At 36.0% G+C, this 20468-nt stretch overlaps 2 protein-coding genes, 9 non-coding genes and 1 pseudogene across 13 annotated transcripts; 2 read left to right on the top strand and 10 right to left on the bottom strand.

Moving 5' to 3' along the window:
- The first annotated feature begins 462 nt into the window (after window positions 1-462).
- Window positions 463-5278, top strand: LOC145631542 (U-box domain-containing protein 35-like). Its single transcript, XM_081683646.1, has 10 exons — window positions 463-724; window positions 859-980; window positions 1226-1347; window positions 1450-1661; window positions 1846-1881; window positions 1969-2720; window positions 2799-2885; window positions 3081-3509; window positions 3632-4390; window positions 4870-5278. Exons 1-10 carry the CDS (start codon window positions 475-477, stop codon window positions 5056-5058), a joined length of 2958 nt encoding a protein of 985 aa, XP_081539772.1. The 5' UTR covers window positions 463-474; the 3' UTR covers window positions 5059-5278.
- LOC145631543 (septum site-determining protein minD homolog, chloroplastic pseudogene) lies at window positions 1431-9201 on the bottom strand (annotated as a pseudogene). Of its 2 annotated transcripts, XR_014112400.1 has the most exons (2): window positions 7958-9201; window positions 1431-1562 (listed from the first exon to the last, which is right to left on the bottom strand). The product of XR_014112400.1 is annotated as a septum site-determining protein minD homolog, chloroplastic pseudogene, transcript variant X2 (transcript). The 2 variants fall into 2 exon arrangements; XR_014112399.1 differs by lacking the exon at window positions 1431-1562 and having other exon boundaries at window positions 7789-9201.
- A 4006-nt stretch (window positions 9202-13207) lies between these two features.
- LOC145633599 (small nucleolar RNA snoR80) lies at window positions 13208-13340 on the bottom strand. The gene has a single exon (XR_014112909.1). It is a non-coding gene; the product is annotated as a small nucleolar RNA snoR80 (small nucleolar RNA).
- Window positions 13341-13398: 58 nt separating this feature from the next.
- On the bottom strand, window positions 13399-13506 carry LOC145633596 (small nucleolar RNA Z152/R70/R12). Its single transcript, XR_014112906.1, has one exon. It is a non-coding gene; the product is annotated as a small nucleolar RNA Z152/R70/R12 (small nucleolar RNA).
- A 58-nt stretch (window positions 13507-13564) lies between these two features.
- On the bottom strand, window positions 13565-13650 carry LOC145633593 (small nucleolar RNA R11/Z151). Its single transcript, XR_014112903.1, has one exon. It is a non-coding gene; the product is annotated as a small nucleolar RNA R11/Z151 (small nucleolar RNA).
- An 80-nt stretch (window positions 13651-13730) lies between these two features.
- On the bottom strand, window positions 13731-13815 carry LOC145633586 (small nucleolar RNA Z157/R69/R10). Its single transcript, XR_014112896.1, has one exon. It is a non-coding gene; the product is annotated as a small nucleolar RNA Z157/R69/R10 (small nucleolar RNA).
- Window positions 13816-13891: 76 nt separating this feature from the next.
- Window positions 13892-13975, bottom strand: LOC145633588 (small nucleolar RNA Z157/R69/R10). Its single transcript, XR_014112898.1, has one exon. It is a non-coding gene; the product is annotated as a small nucleolar RNA Z157/R69/R10 (small nucleolar RNA).
- Window positions 13976-14089: 114 nt separating this feature from the next.
- On the bottom strand, window positions 14090-14175 carry LOC145633587 (small nucleolar RNA Z157/R69/R10). Its single transcript, XR_014112897.1, has one exon. It is a non-coding gene; the product is annotated as a small nucleolar RNA Z157/R69/R10 (small nucleolar RNA).
- A 102-nt stretch (window positions 14176-14277) lies between these two features.
- On the bottom strand, window positions 14278-14415 carry LOC145633598 (small nucleolar RNA snoR80). The gene has a single exon (XR_014112908.1). It is a non-coding gene; the product is annotated as a small nucleolar RNA snoR80 (small nucleolar RNA).
- A 110-nt stretch (window positions 14416-14525) lies between these two features.
- On the bottom strand, window positions 14526-14639 carry LOC145633595 (small nucleolar RNA Z152/R70/R12). Its single transcript, XR_014112905.1, has one exon. It is a non-coding gene; the product is annotated as a small nucleolar RNA Z152/R70/R12 (small nucleolar RNA).
- Window positions 14640-14778: 139 nt separating this feature from the next.
- On the bottom strand, window positions 14779-14867 carry LOC145633594 (small nucleolar RNA R11/Z151). The gene has a single exon (XR_014112904.1). It is a non-coding gene; the product is annotated as a small nucleolar RNA R11/Z151 (small nucleolar RNA).
- A 2734-nt stretch (window positions 14868-17601) lies between these two features.
- LOC145631541 (uncharacterized) lies at window positions 17602-20338 on the top strand. Its single transcript, XM_081683645.1, has 2 exons — window positions 17602-17764; window positions 18911-20338. The coding sequence occupies exon 2, from the start codon at window positions 19375-19377 to the stop codon at window positions 19987-19989; it is 615 nt and encodes a 204-aa protein (XP_081539771.1). The 5' UTR covers window positions 17602-17764; window positions 18911-19374; the 3' UTR covers window positions 19990-20338.
- The last annotated feature ends 130 nt before the right edge of the window (window positions 20339-20468 follow it).

Raw genomic sequence — 20468 nt, 5'->3', positions numbered from 1 at the left:
TGCTTTATATCAGATCATCCAATTCATGGATTTTTCTTCCCAATTGTTTGGTTTTTGTCTTGTTCACAAGGCTGCCTCTGCTAAAATAGGCTATGTCTAGGCTGCAATCTAGCACGGGTGACCCATGGCGCGACATGGTCAAACTATTTATACAATGCATCATGAAATGCTTAGTGTTGAACATGTATGGCCGTGCCATGCCGTTGGTTAGGTCCCTAGGAATCTAGGATGGCCGATTTGGCACGAAGCCAAGGGCTATGCTTGAGGCCGTGACACACCGCCTCTGACATGGTTCGACTAAAATTGCACCATTGCCTATACGAAAAGTTGGTCGTTGGACTTGTTTTAATAGTACACAAGGGCTAAATTGATAGATTTCTTTCCACATGAAAGGAGGAAATCAATATTCAAAAGCTAACCTAAAACATGAAAACTTGTAACAATATCATAGCATGCATTTAATTTTCAATGTAGATGAAAAAAAATATATATAACTTTGTTGATTTACCATGTTATTACAGAGAGTCATTTGCTGCTTATTGTCAAGAAATGGCAGAAATGAAGGCTGCTGATCAAGAACAACTCCTTGTTGCAGTCGCGCTGACTGGAAGCCGAAAAAGCAAGTATATTTTGAAGTGGGCACTCGACAAATTCCTTCCAGAGGGAGATGTTACCTTCAAGCTCATATATGTGTACCCAAAAATAACTTTAGTACCTACACCAAGTGAGTAAAACTCCTAAGAGATAAACATCTGAAAAACAATTGCAAATATGCTAAGGCTTTCTTTTTCTAAATAAAATGATGCAGAATACAGATATATTACACCTGCTGACTAATTTTCTGAGTATTGTTTTCAGTGGGAACTTGGCTACCTGTATCACAAGTTCGAGAGGAAGTTGTAAATGGTTATAGACAGGAAATTGAGTGGAAGAAACAGAGGAAAATGTTCCCATACCACAAAATACTGAAAGCACAAAAGGTTTTTTTTCCCCTTCCTACAACTTATATGAAAAGTACTGTTATTGGAGAGTGTATATCCTTATTCTGTTAACGCGATTTTTACTAAAACTGAAACTGTATGTACTAACTGATCTTTACTGATTCATGATGGAGTAGTATTTTGTATATACTGATTTGCTGATTACAACTGCTTCCCCCCCCCCCCCTACTATATTCTGCTTCATCTGTTATTTCAGTTAACAAAACTTATTCTGCTAAATGCAGGTAAAATCAGAAATTGTAGTACTTGAGTCAGATGATATTGCCATGGCACTTTCATTGGAGATCACTAGAAAAGCAATAAGACATCTTGTCATCGGAGTTACATCAACAAGCATTTTTTCAATGTACTAACCAGATAGTGAGAAAGTATCTTACATGGTTCATTGATGTTTTCACATCTTAATTCCACGACGAATAAGCTCAATCAGAAAATAACTTTTTTGTAGGAAAAATCTGACAATGATCAGGGGAGATGATCTATCACAAGTCATTTCAGAAAATGCTCCTGGTTTTTGTTCAGTCTATGTCATTGGTGATGGAAAGCTTCAGCAAATACGTCCTGCAGATTCAGAACAGAATGTGATATACATGGATGAAACAAGTAATCTGTCAAGCACGTCGACTGATAGTTCTTCTAGCTCTTCTTCACTTACAATAGGTAAATCTGCAGACAATATGAACTTATCTATTTATTTTGAAGTTGTGAGTATATGTACTACTTCTGGAATTATCCGAGTATTTCTTAAAACTAAGGATATTCTGATGTTGATGTGAAGAGAACACAACCTTAAAGTTAGTGAAGAAAATCAGTTTTTGAATCTAAGGCGTTTCCTATGTTGCAGGCCGTCTACTGAAAAGCAGGCCTTCATCACCAAAATGTGAGTTTTTACGAGTTGCTTGTCTATTTAAACACAATATTAGGTCATACCTGCTTTAAAGTTATCTAACACAGACAACTTTGACAGACGGAAGCTTAGCTAGTGGCCCTCCTGCTTCAGAATCTTCCACTTCTGTTTCCCAACCTAAACAACACGAATATCTCCCAAGAAATGCTGCTGGACCTAAAGTTTTAGCAAGGGAAACAATAGAACTCAAGCATTATTTTTATAAGGATACAAATTCAAATGTTGGGAGTGCCAGTATTCGCAGTCACAGTTCTAGCAGTGGAGACTCTGGATCATGGGCCTCTGATCGAACATCTCCTGGAAGTTCATTCGCAGGGATCCAACCTAATGCCCAGTCACCTACAGGCACTCCACCCCCGAGATCTTTTCTTTACACTCCACCTGCTGGTTCTTTTGTTGGGAATACTCCCGCAGTCTCTTATGCAGAAACACACCCGACAGGTTATTATAGGGGCACTCCCCCCGTGGTCTCTCCTGTAGGAACTCCACCCACAGATACTTATGCAGGCACACCACTAGCACTCTCTCGCCCAGGAACTCCACCAGGAGGTCCTTATGCAGGGACACCACTAGCCCTCTCTCGTCCAGGAACTCCACCAGGACGTTCTTATGTGGATACTCATGCAGTTCCTTATGCTGGTACTGCGCCTACAGGTTCTTATCCAGGCACACCTCTAGCACTCTCTCGCCCAGGGACTCCACCAGGATGTTCTTATCCGGACACCCATCCAGTCCCTAGCTCTGGTCCTCTACCCTCAGTTTCTTTTCTAGGTATACCATCAGGTTCTGAACAAAGTGCTTCTCCAAATCAGGTAATCTCATGACTGATAAATTATCTATTAGATCATTACCTAGCTCCTATGATGGATTTCTTATAGCCTGGTATGCAGATGTCGGAACTTGAAAAGCTGAGGATTGAACTAAGGCATATCGAAAAAATGTATGAACTGACCCAGAATAGTTCTATTGATGAACGGGTAATCTCTTATTCAACGCCAACTAATTTCAACCACTCCCTTTGTTTAAAAATGCTTACAGATTAATGTGAACATCTCAAAATGCTTGCTCAAAGATGATATATAAGCTACACTAATTGAACTTCATGTCAATAGATATAAGGAACTTCCATTATATATTTTCCATGTCCTGCTTATGTAATTTCACCTTTGTAGTTCCAATTTCCACTTGATCAGCTCCAAGAAATGAGCAAGGAGCGATTGGAGGAAGCACTAAAACTGAAGGAGGATAAATGTAAAGAGATCACTAATCTTGAGAACAAAACCAAAGCAGCACAATTTGCAGCTATAGATACAGGGGTAAAAGCTGAAAGAAATAATCGCAAGAGCAGATCTGACAGTAAGGCTGCTCAAGAGGAGGAAAGCAAGAACAGGCTCAAAGAGCTGTTTGCAAGTCCAGCCGTTCAGTATCAGAAGTTTACATGGGAAGAGATTGTGGAAGCCACTTCGTCCTTGTCAGAGGAGTTTAAGATCGGGGCAGGTGCATTTGGGATTGTGTACAAGTGCAAGTTGCACCACACTACTGTGGCAGTAAAGGTCCTCCACTCCAAAGATAGTGTCACAAACAAGCAATTCGTTCAGGAGGTATGAGAATTAGTTTTAAAATTATGTTTGAAATAAACCAACAAATAATTGTGCAACAATAAGATGAAAGACATTAGTTTAATCAGATAATGATGTTTAATTTACTATTGGTACTTTAACAGCTAGAAATCTTGAGCACAATTCGTCACCCTCACCTACTGCTGCTCCTTGGAGCTGTTCCAGAAGAGAGTTCACTTATATACGAGTACATGGACTACGGTAGCCTTGATGATGTGTTGTTTCATAAGAATGGAAAGCCTTCTCTACCTTGGTATGAAAGGTTCAGAATCTGCTATGAGGTGGCAGGGGCACTTGCCTTTCTTCACAGCACGAAGCCAAGACCTATTATTCACAGGGACCTGAAACCAGCAAACATCTTGCTTGACCACAACTTAGTTAGCAAGATTGGTGATGCTGGTCTAGGTACAATGATCAATTTAGAGCCCTCCGATATGTCCCTGAAAACCATATACAAAGAAACTAGCCCAGTTGGTACACTTTGCTACATTGATCCTGAGTATCAGAGGACTGGAAGAGTTTCAACTAAGTCGGACATATATGCCTTGGGAGTGGTGATCTTACAGTTATTGACAGCAAAAGCAGCAGTTGGGATATCTTATTTGGTTGAGGATGCAATTGATGAAGACAATTTGATAGAAATCTTGGATCCAGAAGCTGGGGAATGGCCAGAGAAGGAAACACTTGAGTTGGCGTTACTAGGACTGCAGTGTTCTGAACTTAGAGGTAGAGATCGGCCTGATTTAAGAGATAAGGTTCTTCCTGCCCTAGAGAGAATGAATGAAATGGCTGACAGTGCCCGCAATTCAGCTTCAAACGCCCAAACAGCAACACCAGTACACTTTATCTGCCCCATTCTCAAGGTATGCCAGTCATCCCTTTCTCTTGTCAGATTTCATTTGCTTTCCTAACTTGACAGAACTAAAAGATTGAATCTTTGCTGGTCACCTTAATCTAGACTGCTAGACACATTGTAAAGTTTTCATGGTTCTTACATGAACAAATAGTCCACTGACATGGACTATACGTCTCTTTTGTTTACGGCATACATCTGGAAACTGGATCCCCTAAAGACTAGCCAACAGTGAATTTATTAAGCTATTGAAATGAATTTGTCCTTGATAGAATCTACTACAGAACAATCTCAGATCATTATGAGTCCCTCAAGATCCCAAACCAGTATAATAGGATATCAGAATGCAACATTTTTTAGTTCTTAAAATAATTTGTTACCTAGCATTAAAAACCAAGGTTGTAAGAAAGCAAATTAAAACAGGAAGTCATAAACTACACTTGAAATTATTGATTCATTGCTAATAAATCCTTGTGATTTCACTAACAGGATGTAATGGAGGACCCATATGTGGCAGCTGATGGATACACATACGACCGGAGGGCGATAGAGCAGTGGCTGACAGAAAATGACACATCGCCCTCTACAAATCAACCACTTCCTCACAAGTTTATAATGCCAAACACTGCCCTGCTTGAAGCTATTAAACAATGGAAGTCCAAACAACGTACAAGATAACTGACACTTTGCTGCATATACTACAGGCTTGGCTTGGTTTTGTAGAAGAGAGTGTTATAGAATGAAAGGAACTTTAGCAAATACTACTAACCTTCAAGAGGACCTGGAACGGGCAAGATTGATTAATTTCTACATTGCACTATTACATTTTCTCTAATGTAATGTAATTATATATTCATTCATGAGAAGATAAATCAAAGTTATTCCATTTTTGGATCAACATGCATGACATTATAGGTTTATATACGTTAATATGAATGGATTTACATGTTATTCTGGAATGGGTCGTGTTTCATGAGATGTCTCCCACTCTTGTTTATTTTCTCATCTTAGCTTATTTTTCTAACTTCAAAGATCTAACTTCGTAAGGACATGGGCGACATCGTTTTTTCCAATATGCTTTGTATTGTGGTGCAATGATTTTGACAAAACATATAGAGGAGAAAATAAGCAGAATATCATCTAACATAAACATAATATTGTGAGACAAGTTGGTAGATTCGTTTGTTCGCCTCTCTGTTAAATATTCTTCTCATACACAAGGCTGTAATCATCTTTACAAAACTCATGGAAGTAAATCAATGCACATAGCAAACTATTTTGACTTCTGGAACAACATAAAGACATCATGAAGCAATTTTATAGTCACTTCAAAATGTAAAGCATGTAAATCAAACTTATTAGTTCACATGGTTTGTCCTTCAAAATCCTTGATTTAAAGCCATTATTTTCTGATCTTATATCCCATCACCACTCAAGGCTCACCGAGTTCCTCCTTTTTATCAGTAATCTTGAACCCCCCCACTCGGCTTGCCACCCAAAAGGCCAAAAAATACTTAATGTATGAGAATCATTTCCTTACCAAAGAAGCGGAAGTTCTATATTTTATAGAAGATAACCACAAAGCCTTGGGAAATAGTCAAATAGAACATAATCTGAGATTACAGCCTCTTGGAAAGCCAACACACTCCGTACTTGATTAGTAACTCTCATCTGCATAAAATATTCACACCCAGCAGCATAATCCGCCGAGTACTGCCCACAGGGCACAGGCACAGTATTTTGATAACCGCCCAAGTACCCAATATACACAATCCAAAAATAGCCATCCAAAACACACTTAAGTACACAACCCTTCTTGGCTTCTTGTCATCCTTTTCCTTACTGTTGTTATAAATAATAAAATACACAACTCTTAAAGTGAAACTCATATATCAAAGCAGCTCTATTTGAATTTACGGGTAGAAACACCAACTAATTAGCAACCAGAACCCAAAGTTCGTCATTAAACTAACTGAAACTCCCGGCTACATAATTGGTGTACACTTCTCATACCAGAGTAACCAGACACAATATAATTATAAAGATCGGAGAAATGAAAGAGGATCTTATACCTTCCACAGATCTTCATTTTGAACAATTGCTTGACCATCAGGAAATGATGCTTTATTTCCTCCACTTCTACAGTAAAAGTCTTCCAAAAGAATCGACATACCGCTTTCCAATAAGTAATGTCTGACCATCCTAACAGATCTATCCTAATCTTAATCAGAATACAAGAAAATCAAGATCCAGGATTTAAAAAAAAATCTTTTACTTTGTATGTTCTGGTTGAGAGTGAAGCAGAACGAAATTGCAAGGTAAATAATGAAACAGAGGTTCCCTGAGATCCTGATCACTAAAATATAATCAGCAGCAGCAACCTCAACATCAGCTATCAGTGAAAACCACAATCAATCCATCATATAGACAACAATTCCCTTGATAGCTTATAAAAAGCAATATACAGCCTTTTTCTTTTTTTTTTCCCCCAAATCCATTTTGACCTTGCTTTTTGCTTGAGGTACTGGGCTTTTATAATTTATATTTCCTCTACAAGCACCAAATCTCTTAAGGGGTGGCTTCTATCACTCGGTATAATTGTCTTTTTAAGTTTTGATATTATCCCCTGCAGAATTTTAACCTTGACCCTTATGGCGAATCATGGTCTCTCAGGTCTATCTTCAAGATATCCCTTTCGCCTTGAAACTGTTATTTTAACTCCCCCCCTGTCTCCCCAACTCACTCAGCAAAAGAAAACCAATATTTAAAGACTAGAGAGTGTGAGTTGCTTAGGTCATTGGTGTGCTAGGTTAAAGTGGGAACAGTACTGCACTAGATGAATCCACGATAACCCAGGGAGAAAAAATAGGTTACAATGGCACAGCAGTGAGCTGCAAAAATCTATCAATCGAATTCTATCTTAAGATTTTACTCAAAAGAGCCACGGAATAGGCACTTAAGTAATGTCACAAATTATCAAGAAAACTACATCATCCAAAAGCTCATCTACAATCATGTCCCTCTAATGCTTTCTCAATGTGTAAAAAGTGGTCTCAGTCCCAAATGCATATGAACGCGTTACACAACTATAGCACTCCACAAGTACTACAGCGCAAAATATGCACAATATAAATGGTAACTACATAATCTACATTAACCCTCAACTAAGGGCTCCCATTTCTTTCTACTCACACAAAAGCAAAATAAAAATAGAAAAAGAACTAATCTTGAAAGCTCAAAGTGTTTTTTAAGCATCAATCATTCAATCTATCTCAACAAACAAGTAAATCAAACAGCCTATAAGTCATACAAGTTGATTACGCAGCTAACTACATTGTGCAGATGATGAAAATCAAAATATATACAGGCAAAGCAACTAAGAATAACTTCTCCAACATAAACAAAAAATGATTCAACAATGTACAACATTCCATTCAAATTAATGCAACAAAAGTTACAAAGTTTTCATGATACAATTATCCAAAGCTGCATTCCAATATTCTAGCTACTTCATAGAGAAAAAAAAACGACAGCAAATTGAATTCCAAAATAAACTTTTAGTTAAAAAATCCCGTACCTAGCATCTGTACACAAAACTTCTCAAAGCAAATTCATAATCCAAGCTCCAACAATTGACCTCCTCCACATGATCCCTATAACTACATTGTCCAAACCTCACTTCATCCTCCAAAGAACGAAAAGAAGCCGCGTTTCTTGGGCTCCTCCTCAACCATAACCGCGGTCATACTATCCTGTTCCACAAGCCTCCAAGCAGCTTGCTCGAAAGCCAATCCGGCCAATGTCGGGGGCTTATTCAAAACCAAAGGATACCCTCGATTTGTGCTCCGAATAACCTCGGTATCATCCGGAATTACACCCAGAAGCGCCAACCCAAGCATCTCCTGAACATCCAAAACAGACATCATATCTTCCCCTTGAATCATATCAGTTCTAACCCTATTAACAATCATCTTAATATCCTTAATCCCATCACACTCCAACAATCCAGTAACCCTATCAGCATCCCTCAACGCCGTAATATCCGGTGTCGTAACCAAAATCGCCTCATTCGCCGGCGTAATTGCGGTGATAAACCCAGCATCAATTCCAGCAGGACAATCAATTATAATAAAATCTGGGGATCCCTCATTTCGATGTTTTAGGGCATCAACAAGCCAAATTAGGGCTTTTCCGCCAAACCCTAATGGCAATTTCGATCTGGGTTTAGAAATACAAAGAAGCTCGAAATGGGACCACCTCTTATCCCTAACCAACGCTTGATCAAGACGACAATCGCCATTAAGAACCTCTAAAGCAGTGTAATTCACACGATTCTCAAGACCCAGAAGAAGATCGAGGTTTCTAAGCCCAACATCGGCATCAATGGCGACAACAGAGAATCCATGACGAGCGAGGGAGATGCCGATGTTAGCAGTGGTGGTGGTTTTTCCAACGCCGCCTTTGCCGGAGGTGATGACGACGACTCTAGGGGTGGTTCCGGCGAGTTGGGGTTTACGATTGTATTGAAGAAGTGATTTAATGGAGGTGAAATGGGGTTTTTGAGGTCGGGAAAAGTAGGGTTTAAGGAGGGGTTTGAAGGAAAAGAAGGGGTTGTTGGAAGGAGAGAGAGAGTGAGGGGAAAATGGAGGTTTTAGGGATAGCATTGCTATGGAGAATTGGAGATGGGAGGTGAATTGGGTGTTGGAAATTTACAGGTGTGAGCTCATTTTGTTGGGAAGGAAGGAAGGTTGAAGAAGGTTAGTTTTGGGCCAAATTTCTGGGGATAGAAGCACAACGGTTGATATGAACAAGGTTGAGATAATACGATTTGGGTATAACAATTAGGACAATATGTGTATGTCCAAAATAGAAGGACCTACTCGTATCACATATTAGACGATACAACTCGTTCGTGCCTTTAACATTGCTTCATTAAACTACACTTATGTTTTTAAAGTACGGAGAATTGGTGGTATAAATTACGGTGAGTATCAATAGTAACGGGACAAATTGGGTTTGGGTGAGACGAGATTAGAGAGACATAAAGAATAGACTGTATGCATAAGTTTGGATACGGTGGGGTTTTAATACAGAGTACTGTTATTTGTTCAACAAAGAAGAGAATACTACCTCTGTTTCATATTATTTCATTATTGTCTTAAATTTGAAAATATATTGTGTTAATAGAGATGACTTGAAAGTTGATAAGAGTAATTTGCATAACAAAGACATATTTTTTACGTTTTCATTCCACAAGTACATCTATGTGTTGTTTAACCTAATTAAAGTAAGAAAAATGACTTATATAACCCTTAGCCGCATATAACATGTTAAAAATGGAAAAATAAAGATTACATCGATCTAAACATAAATACCCCTTAGAGATCTATATTACATAGCACACTCATTGGTTGTCCTTTTATAATGGGCATGAGGAGAGAGAAGATGGGGAAAAAAAATGGAGACATAAATGCATGACTTGCATGACTTAAGGCAAAAAGTGGGCAAAAGATTAGGGTTCGCTACTTGTCTAGTTATAAACTTATAATTGGCCGATAGTTTTTTTTTATTTTTTTATTTTATGCTACTTATATTCTCTTAGGTGTTTTACGTGCATAAGAAACTTAAAGTACAAATATAAGAGAGAAAACATTTATGATCAAGACAACCAAGTGAACCAACTAATGGTAACACAAGTCCTTGATAACTAGTTGCCTAGTTATAAGACTTTCACATTGATTAGATGACACTACTTCAACATGACAAGGACCTCCATTTGATGATTTTTTATTGCGAAATTACACTTCCTCTTGAACTTGCAATGTTAATAAATTTTCGGAAAATTTTACATTTGCTACCAGCGAAAGCACTTTGCCTCACATTTACTATCAGTTTAATTTTTTATATTATCTTACTACCACCCAAATCCCAAAGTTATACATATTGCAACGAATTCTGTAAAGTGGGACTTATTATTTAATTAAATAATAATTTACTTTTTTTCTTTTTTTTTTTAAAAAAAAAAACAACTCTTTGAAAAAAAATTCCCAGCCACCTCCCATCCCCGTCAACCACCCTCCCCCTCCCCTTCCCTATGCCGGCGTCCAAACGTCGTTCTCTCGACGCCGAACCCCAAACCTCGACCGACGCACTAGAATCTCTTGTGCGGCGACACCGCTCTGCCTTTAGCCCTGAAACCCTTTTCCCTCCCAAGAAATCCTAGTATAACCCTCCCCCACCCTTGAAACCTCCTGATCGCTCCTCGCCTAGCTCCAAAATAGGATTTTCGAGGGTGGAGGAGGAACGATTTGGGGATTTTAGAGGTAGGGGATGGGTTTTTATTTCTAGGATTTCGTGGGCTTCGGGATTGTGGTTAGGGGTAAGGAGGAGGGGCGACAGTATGCAGCGTTGGAGCAGAGAAAGTGGTTGGGCTCATACCAAAGGAGAGAAAAACTGATGGTCGGTCGCCGACGAGGGGAACGGGGTTACGGGTTTCGTTTATAGTGGTTTCGGGCTGGTGTTTAAGGGCTGGGGGGGTTTTTTAGGGTGGTTTTTCGATTTAAAGCTAGGGGTTAGGGCAGCGAGAAGGGGATAAAGGAGGGTGGTGGCTGCCCTAATGGGCTGTCACCGGTGTCGGTAGGGGGGTTGCTGGGTTTTTGAAAACCAAAAAATCATGATGGGTTGAAGGTGGCAAACGGGGAGGCAACGACGGTGTGCGAGGAGGGAGGGTGGCAGTGAGGGTAATTGATCTCACGCACATAAATCTAATATATATAAATAAAGTAGACATTTTTGGAGAGGATTGGGAGCGCCACATAAGAAAATGTATATTTTCGACCAATTAAAATTAGATGTATATTTTATTTTAGAATTAAAAAAATCACTCGCCACTTAAACAAAAGTGACCAATGAAATTTTAAATTTTTGCCACGTAGGTAAAAACGACGAATAGTAATTTATTAAGATTTTAATTATTTAAGAACACTAAATTTTATCATTTTTATTTGTTACAAAACTAACAATTATCTTTAAATATTAGGATTTATATTATTTAAAAAACTAAAAAAATTATATTTTGATATTTAAAAAATATAAATTATCATTTGATGTTAATGGTTTTTATGTAAATATTTGATGATATGATATTTTTATACAAAATTTTAAAACTTATAATGCAAGAAAAAAAAATTAAGAGATCACCAAAAAATATTTATATACAAAATGTATATAAAAATTCGTGCATCGCACGCCACATAAGCAAAAGTAATATTTCGACCAATGAAAAATTAGATTTATATATTAATTTTGAATTTAAATTTTCATCGTCATTGAAGAAAAAATTAACAAATGAAATTTGAGAATTGAAAACAAAAAAATAGTAATTTAAGATTTAAATTATGAAAAAAAAATTATCTTTTTTATTATCTTTTACATTAGGATTTATATTATTTTAATAAATAATTAGAAATTAAAAAATATATTTTGATTTAATGATTTTATCTAACTATCCGATGAACGAGATAATATTTATTTCAATTTATAAATTCAAGTTCTATATACGTAAAATTTGAATAGGAATAATTTAAAACTTAACAAAATATTTTACCTTAAATTAATGTTAAAATAATAGAATAGAAAATAAAAACAAAAAATATTAAGAAATTACAAAAAAAAAAATACAAAATAAAATATTTAAAAACCGTGCATCGCACGGGCTTACATCTAGTTGTAATTAAAAGTGATAGCAAAATTAAAATTATGTGATTTTGTATGATAGCAAAATAAAATAAATTGTTTGATGAGTAGCAAAAGTGAACTAGGGGTATTTGAGCAGTAACAGATGTGAAATTTTCCTACATTTTCACTTCATACAATTCGAGTAAAATTGTCTAGCTTGCCATACAAAATTAAAATTCTCATCTTTTATACTAACCATAACAATTCTTGTTTGTAGATCTTTGCAATGCAGATTGAAAGTATTACAATTCAGTTTGAAAAAACACACGGCCAACAACAAAAACTAAAGAAAAAATTACATTGAATAATCGAATATACATTATAAATTATAGCTTGTAAACAAATCTTCACAATGTTCATATTATTTTACACTACAAAGTTAACTAAAGAAAATTTATCAATAAAATTAAGGTAAACTAAACATGAAGCACACCGTCCTTCAATAGCAACAAGACACTCATCCTCATTGAAAATACATCCCGCCTCCCCTTCAGCAGCTCTCTCATTTTCTTCAGTTAAGTCTCAACCAATAAACATCAACAGCCTATGCACAAACAGCTCAAATATGCAAGCAACTTCCATAACAGAAAACAAGCTATCCCTGTACCCTCTGAATTCTTTGGAAAGGATATATATGATCAACTAATCAACCAACACAAATATTCAAATACATAAAATCAGATTTGCAACATAAAAACACCCTAAGAAACACAAACAAATAAAAGAGATTTGATTTTGATTAACATAAAGAGAAGTCAGAAATCTCGTGTGGTTTAGCCACGCTCATTGCAACCCAATATATTGAGATGCTGCGTTTGCAATATTATAGAGATTCATCACCCCTTTGTCTCGATATTTATCAGCACATCATATTAGTTTAATCAATCAAATCAGAAACATGCATTTTCAATAATATTCAACACCAAGCAATAAAGTTTGAAAACAAGAACTGAAAAATCACTATATGTGCTTGCTCAGAACCACAGCCAAGTATGTGTTGTCTTCAGCCAAAAGGTCAGAAAATTCTATCCAAACTTAGATTCATCATAGCAGCACCAAACAGCATAAGGTTCAACATACAGAAAATAAGAAATGTATGAAGCCTTTCCAGGATCATATGACACTACAAGTAAACAAGCCACTGATCAGGATAAACCACATTAATTTATATAGCATCCGAGCCATTACACCATAAGGAACGAAATTTATCCTACGGAATTGGTATTTGGACGCAAACTAACCATTACAAAAACGCAATAGATGAATTATAGATTTGTGTTTAATGCTCGGTGGAAGGAGAAGTCGTTAATAGAAAGGCTCACGGCAAGACCAATAGATCCTGTCCACTGCCCAAAGAACACTCCCGTGTTCCAATGTCGTCATAGCAACATACATACAAACATAAACAAAAACTGTAAGCAAACATAACTAATGAATTGTGAAATAAGAGCTTCAGTGTGTGTAACAATCAGATCATAGATCATTGATCTCACTGAAATCCGCTAAGATAATATAAAGTATCATCATCAACTCTAATCATTCCACAAACATAACACAAAATCACAAACAATTCACAATAAAAAAAACACATTATACAAACATCGATATCTAAGAGGTTTACTCAGACAGCCAAGGGGTTTGTCTTCAACCCGAAGGTCAGAAACTCTAGTCCACACTAAGCTTCATCACTGCATACCCAAAAACAAACACTAGACTTTACCTGAACAACACACAATCACAAATACATCAACACAACTATACATTTAATTCTGTAACGAGTACTCAGACAGCCAAGGGTTTGTCCTCAACCAAAAGGTCAGAAACTCTAGTCCACACTTAGCTTCATCACTGTAACCCTTTAAATTTACAACAAATAACACAATTATATTCTACTAATCAAAAACCATTACAAACAATAAATCTATGTTGATGAAGATTGTTTCAAAAAAAAAGGGTAATGTAATGTGATGTAATGAGTGCTCAGACAGCCAAGGGTTTGTCTTCAACCAAATGATCAGAAACTCTAGTCCACACTTAAGCTTCATCACTGCACTTCACTACATAAGATTCAATAATAAATTCGACAACGAACACAACACAATGAATAATGTCATCACCAAAACACGACCCCAAAACAAATAAAACAAACAGGATGAATTGAAATATATGTGGCGTTTCCAGGATCAAGAGACACAAATTAAAAAAATCCAATGATCAGGATATACCACATTGTTAAACATTGATTTGTCGCCCGAGCCATTATGCCAAGAGGAACTGAATTTATCCCCCAGAATTGGTAATGGGCGCAACATAAAATCAAATGGGCTAATTTCAAGAAATCAAATTTATAATTTTGAACACAAATTAAGTAAAAATAATTCAAATCAAATAATAAGAATTTGATATTTTGAGCTCAGTGGAAGGAGAAGTCGTTTGTTTTAAAGCTCACGGCAAAACCCAATAAATTGGATCTTGTCCACTGCCTATTTACACTTCCAGTGTTTTTATCTCATCATCGCATCAAGTATTGCATTTTTAGGGTTTAAATACTAGTAAAACAATAAATTTCATTTAAATAATCAAATATACAAGCTTTTTGAGAATTAAAGACTGCATTTTTAGGGTTAATGTAAAAATTAAAACATTTAATTTAGTACAAAAGGGCATCAGTGTGTGTAACAATCAGATCATAGATTAATAATCTCACTGAAATCCGCTAAGATTCAATTTAAGTTATCATCATTTAGCCCTAATTAAATCAAGCAAAAACAAATTTCAATTAACAAAAAAAAAAGGATCTTTCACATTTTTTAAAAAGAAATCAAGCAAAAACAAATTTCAATTAACAAAAAAAAAAGGATCTTTCACATTTTTTAAAAAAAGAAGGGTATTTGAAAGATTACCACCATCATCAACCAAAATGAAGATATTGCAATTGAAAACTTTCCAACGCTGAAAATTCCGACGAATTAGCAAAATATCGTTGAACCTTGACGTCGAAATTGAGTATCAGAAACCTAATTCAGGTAATTAATGGGGGGATTTGATAGAAGAGCGGAGTGCTGAGAGGAGAGAGATTGAGAGGAATGATGAAATTGAAAAGAGGGGTTAGGGTTTTGTAGAGGATGAAGAAGAATATTTAGGGTTTTGCTGACTTGAATTGCGGCTATAATTCAATGGGTTTGGGTTTTGGGTTTTAGTTGAGGTTGAACTTCATAATTTTAGTGTTGGGCCTTTATCCATTGCCAATTGTAATTTGTAAAGTCTACCTTGATCAAACTTCATCTATTGGGGAGTAGTGATAGCCCACCCATGTTGCAAAATTGCAGTCTCTCTCCTCTCAATAACAATATATAAATTAAAAATAACAATATAAAACCATGAATAACAGTACAACCAATAATAACAATATAGAAATTAATAATAACTGAGCATCGACAAAAAATTACCGCACGTCAATTTCGACCGAACTCAGCGAATTCTAGTATAGAACTCACCGTTTTTAATGGCTAGAGCCATAAGTTTGTGTCTCTCGTTTTTTGGTAATTTTTTTGGGGTGGTTTTCGGTGATTTTTAATGGAGGTAGTTGCTTGTTTTTGGATTTCGACCAAGGTGGTAGCTGGTGGGTGGGCTTCTTGCTGTCTTGGCCGGCAATAGGAGCTATCCATGGAGGTTGGGGAAAGGGTTTAAGGAAGGAAGAAGATGAAGAGGAAAGGGAAGAAAAAAAAGGTGGTATTGGGTAGTATTACCCATACCATGGTAGTGGGTAATACTTACTCATGTATTGGGTGTTAGGCCATGTTCACTTCGTCTTAATTTGCTAAATTGAAATCTGTTTTATAGAATTTAAATTATTTTTGCTGAAGTTAAATTATTTTTATTAATTCTAGTGATATTTCCTTATTAAAGTTACCGATTTAGAATTATTTTTACTAAATTGAAATTATTTTTACTGATTATTATTTTTTAAGGTAAAGTGAACGGGGCCTTAATGGTTATATAACGACAACATCACGGTATAGTTTAGTAATTTACTACGTAATGTGTAATTTTTAAAAAGCGAGATCACAATTTGAAAAACGCAATAGTAGAGGGTCAATATGTATAATCTCCCTTTTTACTTAAAATTACGATTGTTTGTTATGTAAATTTACAAAGATAGAGCCTTGTTTATTTTGTGTATAGTTGCAATGCCTATAACTAGAAACATTAATGTTTAATTGTGCACTTTAGAATTGTGTAAAATAATGCAAATGGACAAAGAAAAATAAACCAAGGAAAAAAAAAAACAAAATGTCCTTCGTGATTTAGGGCATATTCTGATTTACTGAATTGAGCTGAATTATATAATTTATGAGAGAAAGAAATTAGAAAATGAACTGAAATAATTGAAGTTGAATTGAATTGGCCCTTAATATCTCATTTAAGATTGTTGGCGTCTTTTCAACAACCCGAGTTGCTAGTGTTTCCTTCTTCCAACAACCTTAAGCTCTTTTTTTTTTTGGGCGTTTAACAATTCAAATCTTAAATGGTTAAAAACTTCTTATACAATTATATTTTCTCACGAGTGACTTAAAAGACTAAATAAATTAACAATTAAACTTTGACTTATTGTTTTCATTGCAACTACCATTGAATTGACATATGCAACACATCAACATCCACAATTATGTTCCGCAGTTCCACACTAGCATTCACATCCCATATGATATCTAGTATCCTTAGCAATTATCTATCATATTGTTTATATTTATACAAAAACACTATCTTAATAAAATATCATAATCATTGCATACCATGTTCCATCAAGGCATCAACAATGCTTGTGCACATAATAACCATAGATTGATTTTACATGTGCTAGTATATCAAAATTCGCAACACAAACTGTGATCCTAAATCGAGTAATTGAAATCAAAAATAAAATAAAAGTCTAGCCGCATTTAAATTAAAACATATCGATAAACTAATGGTCACCGTCTCCCCTTTAAAGACTTCAATAACTACTTCTATACCCAACAACTTGTATTTCTCTTAACCTTTTCAATTAATTTGTATTTTGATACTTTTAAAATTATAAGATAATACAAGTGACAAATTTCATTATAATTTGTCCTCTATCCAACTAGATTTTTTTATACAACCCACAGAAAATGCTTAGAAGTCAACTCTACGCAACACTACATAGCTCTTAAAATCTAGATCGTCAATTTTACATCCCATGATCATCATGCCATTCCCAATCAACGGTCAAGATCTCCTCAAATTCTGACCCCACACTTCACAAAATAGGGACCCACAAACTTGCCTTCAAATCTACACTGGTTGGCACACTAGTAAAACCCACGTGTCAGAATTATCTAGATTTAACGTCTACCTTACTCAATCAAAAATTGACACCTGTCCAACCAAAACTCTTAAAATGACTAAATTACCCTTGTAATTTCTCTCACCTCAATATCCTTGTGATAATCAGTTCATAGTTTCCTTCTCTCTTTTCTTTTCCTCTTTTCTTCCTTTTTTTTTCCTTTCATTTTCTCTCTCTTTTCTTTCTTGGTTTTTTCGATCTATTGAAACTCGCTTCCTTTTAATCGTATGCATAGGATTAGGGTTCGTATTATTTGGGCTTAATCTTGGATTAAATCAGGTATTGATTTATTAAATTGTATTAAAATTTGGAATTTTTAATTAAATTTTGGATTTTGATTGTCGGTTTGTTTGATTTCTTGATATTTCATGAAATTGCTGATCCAGCATACTGTGATTGTGCATAATTTCATTTGGGTGTGTTGGATCTCGATTTTTGTGTTATTATTTCGTCGGATTTGAGGGTTTTATGTAATTTTTTTTGGTCGTAGATCCTGTTTTCCCCCTTTTTGATGAGAATTTTGGGATTATTTTGTTGGAATCATTGTTATACCTATAATTTTAGCATTTCTAGGTAAAATATTTGTTGAGTTTGATTCGTTACTAATCTCGTGATTGTTATCTGTAAATAGAAATGTTTATTTCTCTCATTTTGTTTGATCCAAGCTAAATTTTCATTGAATATGATCTATATATTTGACAGAGTGCTTATTAATTTATTATGAATGATTAAGCTTCCGAATTGGAACCATAGTACTCAATTACTTCAATTTAGTGTTCTTATTTGTTTAGCTTGGGATTTAACTTTGAATGGGGTAGATGAACTTTCGGATGTGTAACGGGATTGGGTCTTGAGGTTTTGTTGGCTTGGATACGATCCGATACATTGGATAAGTGGCTTGATTGAGTTTTAGACGAGTTTGTAAGGCACATGATGAGTTGATGACCTTTCAACTCGGCTTTGATGGATAAATTGTTGGAAGGAATTGGGATTTGGGATGGGTTATAGAGTAAATAATACAGCTTGGACTTTTTTTTCTTTGGTTGTTTGGGGGTGGAGGGAGGGGAGGGTGTTCATACTGATTCCATGTGTTAATGTCATTTATTAAGAGTATTTGCGCGTGCTTTTGTATGGACTAATGAGTTTTGGACGATTTTGTAAGACACTTTGTGATCTCTTCCAACTTGACTTTGGTGGAAAAATTGTTGGAAAGAATTATGCTATTGGGATGTGTTTTAGATTAAATAATTATACAGCGCATGTGTGTGTGTGTGGGGGGGGGGGGATACTGATTCCATATGTTAATGGTCTCTATTGAAGAGTTTTTGTGTGTGCGCTCTGTATATGCAATATGTGTGATAAGTCCATGCTGCTCATGATCCTGATTCCTGAGTCCTGACTTTGTTTTTGTGTTTATAACTACAGCTTGGTGGTCATGTAACTTCTTTTGGAACTGACTGCTGTCATATGTGAATTCAAATTGTATACATCCCTGGCACACACAGATGGGTGAACTGAGGACAATGATGCGAAGGAATGAATCATTCAGAACTTACCAGTTTGGTCTTCTTCTTTCCCCTGTTGTCTCAGTTTGGGGTTGTTTTGTTCGTAAGATAAGGTATAATTACAGTCCTGAGTGGGTGTAGTAGACATTGCCTCAGAATTCAGTATAGTTCCACAGCTGATAGGAAACATATAAGGAAAATATAAAAAAAAAATAGCAGGAGATAAAAAAAAAAGGTAGATAAAACAAGTCTCTCAAAACATTTAAATAAAAAGAGAGATAATTAGAGGGTAAATGTATACTTCGTAAAATAGTTCTTATTTCAGGAAAGATAATCTTACTAACATACTATAGTTGAGGTTAATTGGAGTTAAAAAGGTCGGAGATGGAGTCAGCGAAAACCCCCCATGTGAAAAAGGCAAAAAAGAAGCAGGTGAAGGATGAATTGGATCGCATGAAGCAGGCAGAGAAAAAAAGGAGGAGATTGGAGAAAGCCTTGGCGACTTCTGCAGCAATTCGATCTGAACTTGAGAAGAAGAAACAGCTGAAAAATGAAGAGCAACAGAGACTTGATGAAGAGGGTGCTGCAATTGCTGAAGCAGTTGCTCTCCATGTTTTACTTGGAGAAGACTCCAATGACACGCCTACAATTGTTTTGAAGAAAGAGGAAGACTTTGGTGGTTGGCACCATACTGCGAATATTGGACTTTTTATGGACAAATCTGCTCTGTCGCATCAGAGCCTAAATAAGTGCTCCTTGGAGAGTTTTGGCTGGTTTCCGGGATCTTATGGACAAGAGTGCGAGTGCAATCACTTTGGAGATATCAATCAGCCCTTTTCATCATATCCACTTGAGAAAAACTTCCACATGCCATATTTGGATGATGGACCATGGAGCAATGACGATATCTCTGCAGGCCTTATTGCGGCACAGGCTGTTTCATCTCTCCAGATTGGAGAAGATGCACACGTGGACAGAGTTTTCTTCAACCGATATTGAGATTGCTTAAAATAAGGGTTATGATTCATATGATAAAGGCAGAATATCACTGAATAAACATCCAATGTATATACTGCTTCTCTGATGTGCCCCTTGTTTTCAGTCTCCTGTAATGTTGTCGACATTGTTATTGTCATCATGTGTTTGGATTTTTCTTTTAGTATGGCTTACTGGTTCTTAGCGTTTCGTATAGGATGAATTGAGTTTGAGCTTTGTCAAGACTGGGATATTCTGAATGACCAGTAATGTCTTTGTTATTGTGATTTGAACTAGTATTATTATCATCATTCTGTGTTACTGTGTAACTGGGCTATGAGATGCTAATACAATATGGTTATGTTTTTCTTCTTGTGCTTTGATTGCTAATGTTTTTGTGCGTGTAAGTTCTTGGAAAAAAAAGGCGGCTGCTAAGATAGACCTTGGTGGACTTCTAATGTCTCTTTTTTTCAGCGATCTTTACCTGGCCTGTTGACTTAGAA

Source organism: Chenopodium album, chromosome 5, assembly GCF_948465745.1.
Source record: "Chenopodium album chromosome 5, dcCheAlbu1.1, whole genome shotgun sequence".
NCBI classification, from domain to species: domain Eukaryota; kingdom Viridiplantae; phylum Streptophyta; class Magnoliopsida; order Caryophyllales; family Amaranthaceae; genus Chenopodium; species Chenopodium album.
This window is presented reverse-complemented; position numbering and strand designations above follow the sequence as displayed.

What these genes read in the sequence shown, in the direction of transcription:
- LOC145631542 (XM_081683646.1), top strand. Translation starts at nt 475, where the DNA reads ATGAAAAAAAATATATATAACTTTGTTGATTTACCATGTTATTACAGA. An exon ending in CAGGCCTTCATCACCAAAAT is followed by an intron (nt 1,882 to 1,968) that starts GTGAGTTTTTAC and finishes CAACTTTGACAG; the next exon opens with ACGGAAGCTTAGCTAGTGGC. An exon ending in AAAGTGCTTCTCCAAATCAG is followed by an intron (nt 2,721 to 2,798) that starts GTAATCTCATGA and finishes CCTGGTATGCAG; the next exon opens with ATGTCGGAACTTGAAAAGCT.
- LOC145631541 (XM_081683645.1), top strand. Translation starts at nt 19,375, where the DNA reads ATGGAGTCAGCGAAAACCCCCCATGTGAAAAAGGCAAAAAAGAAGCAG.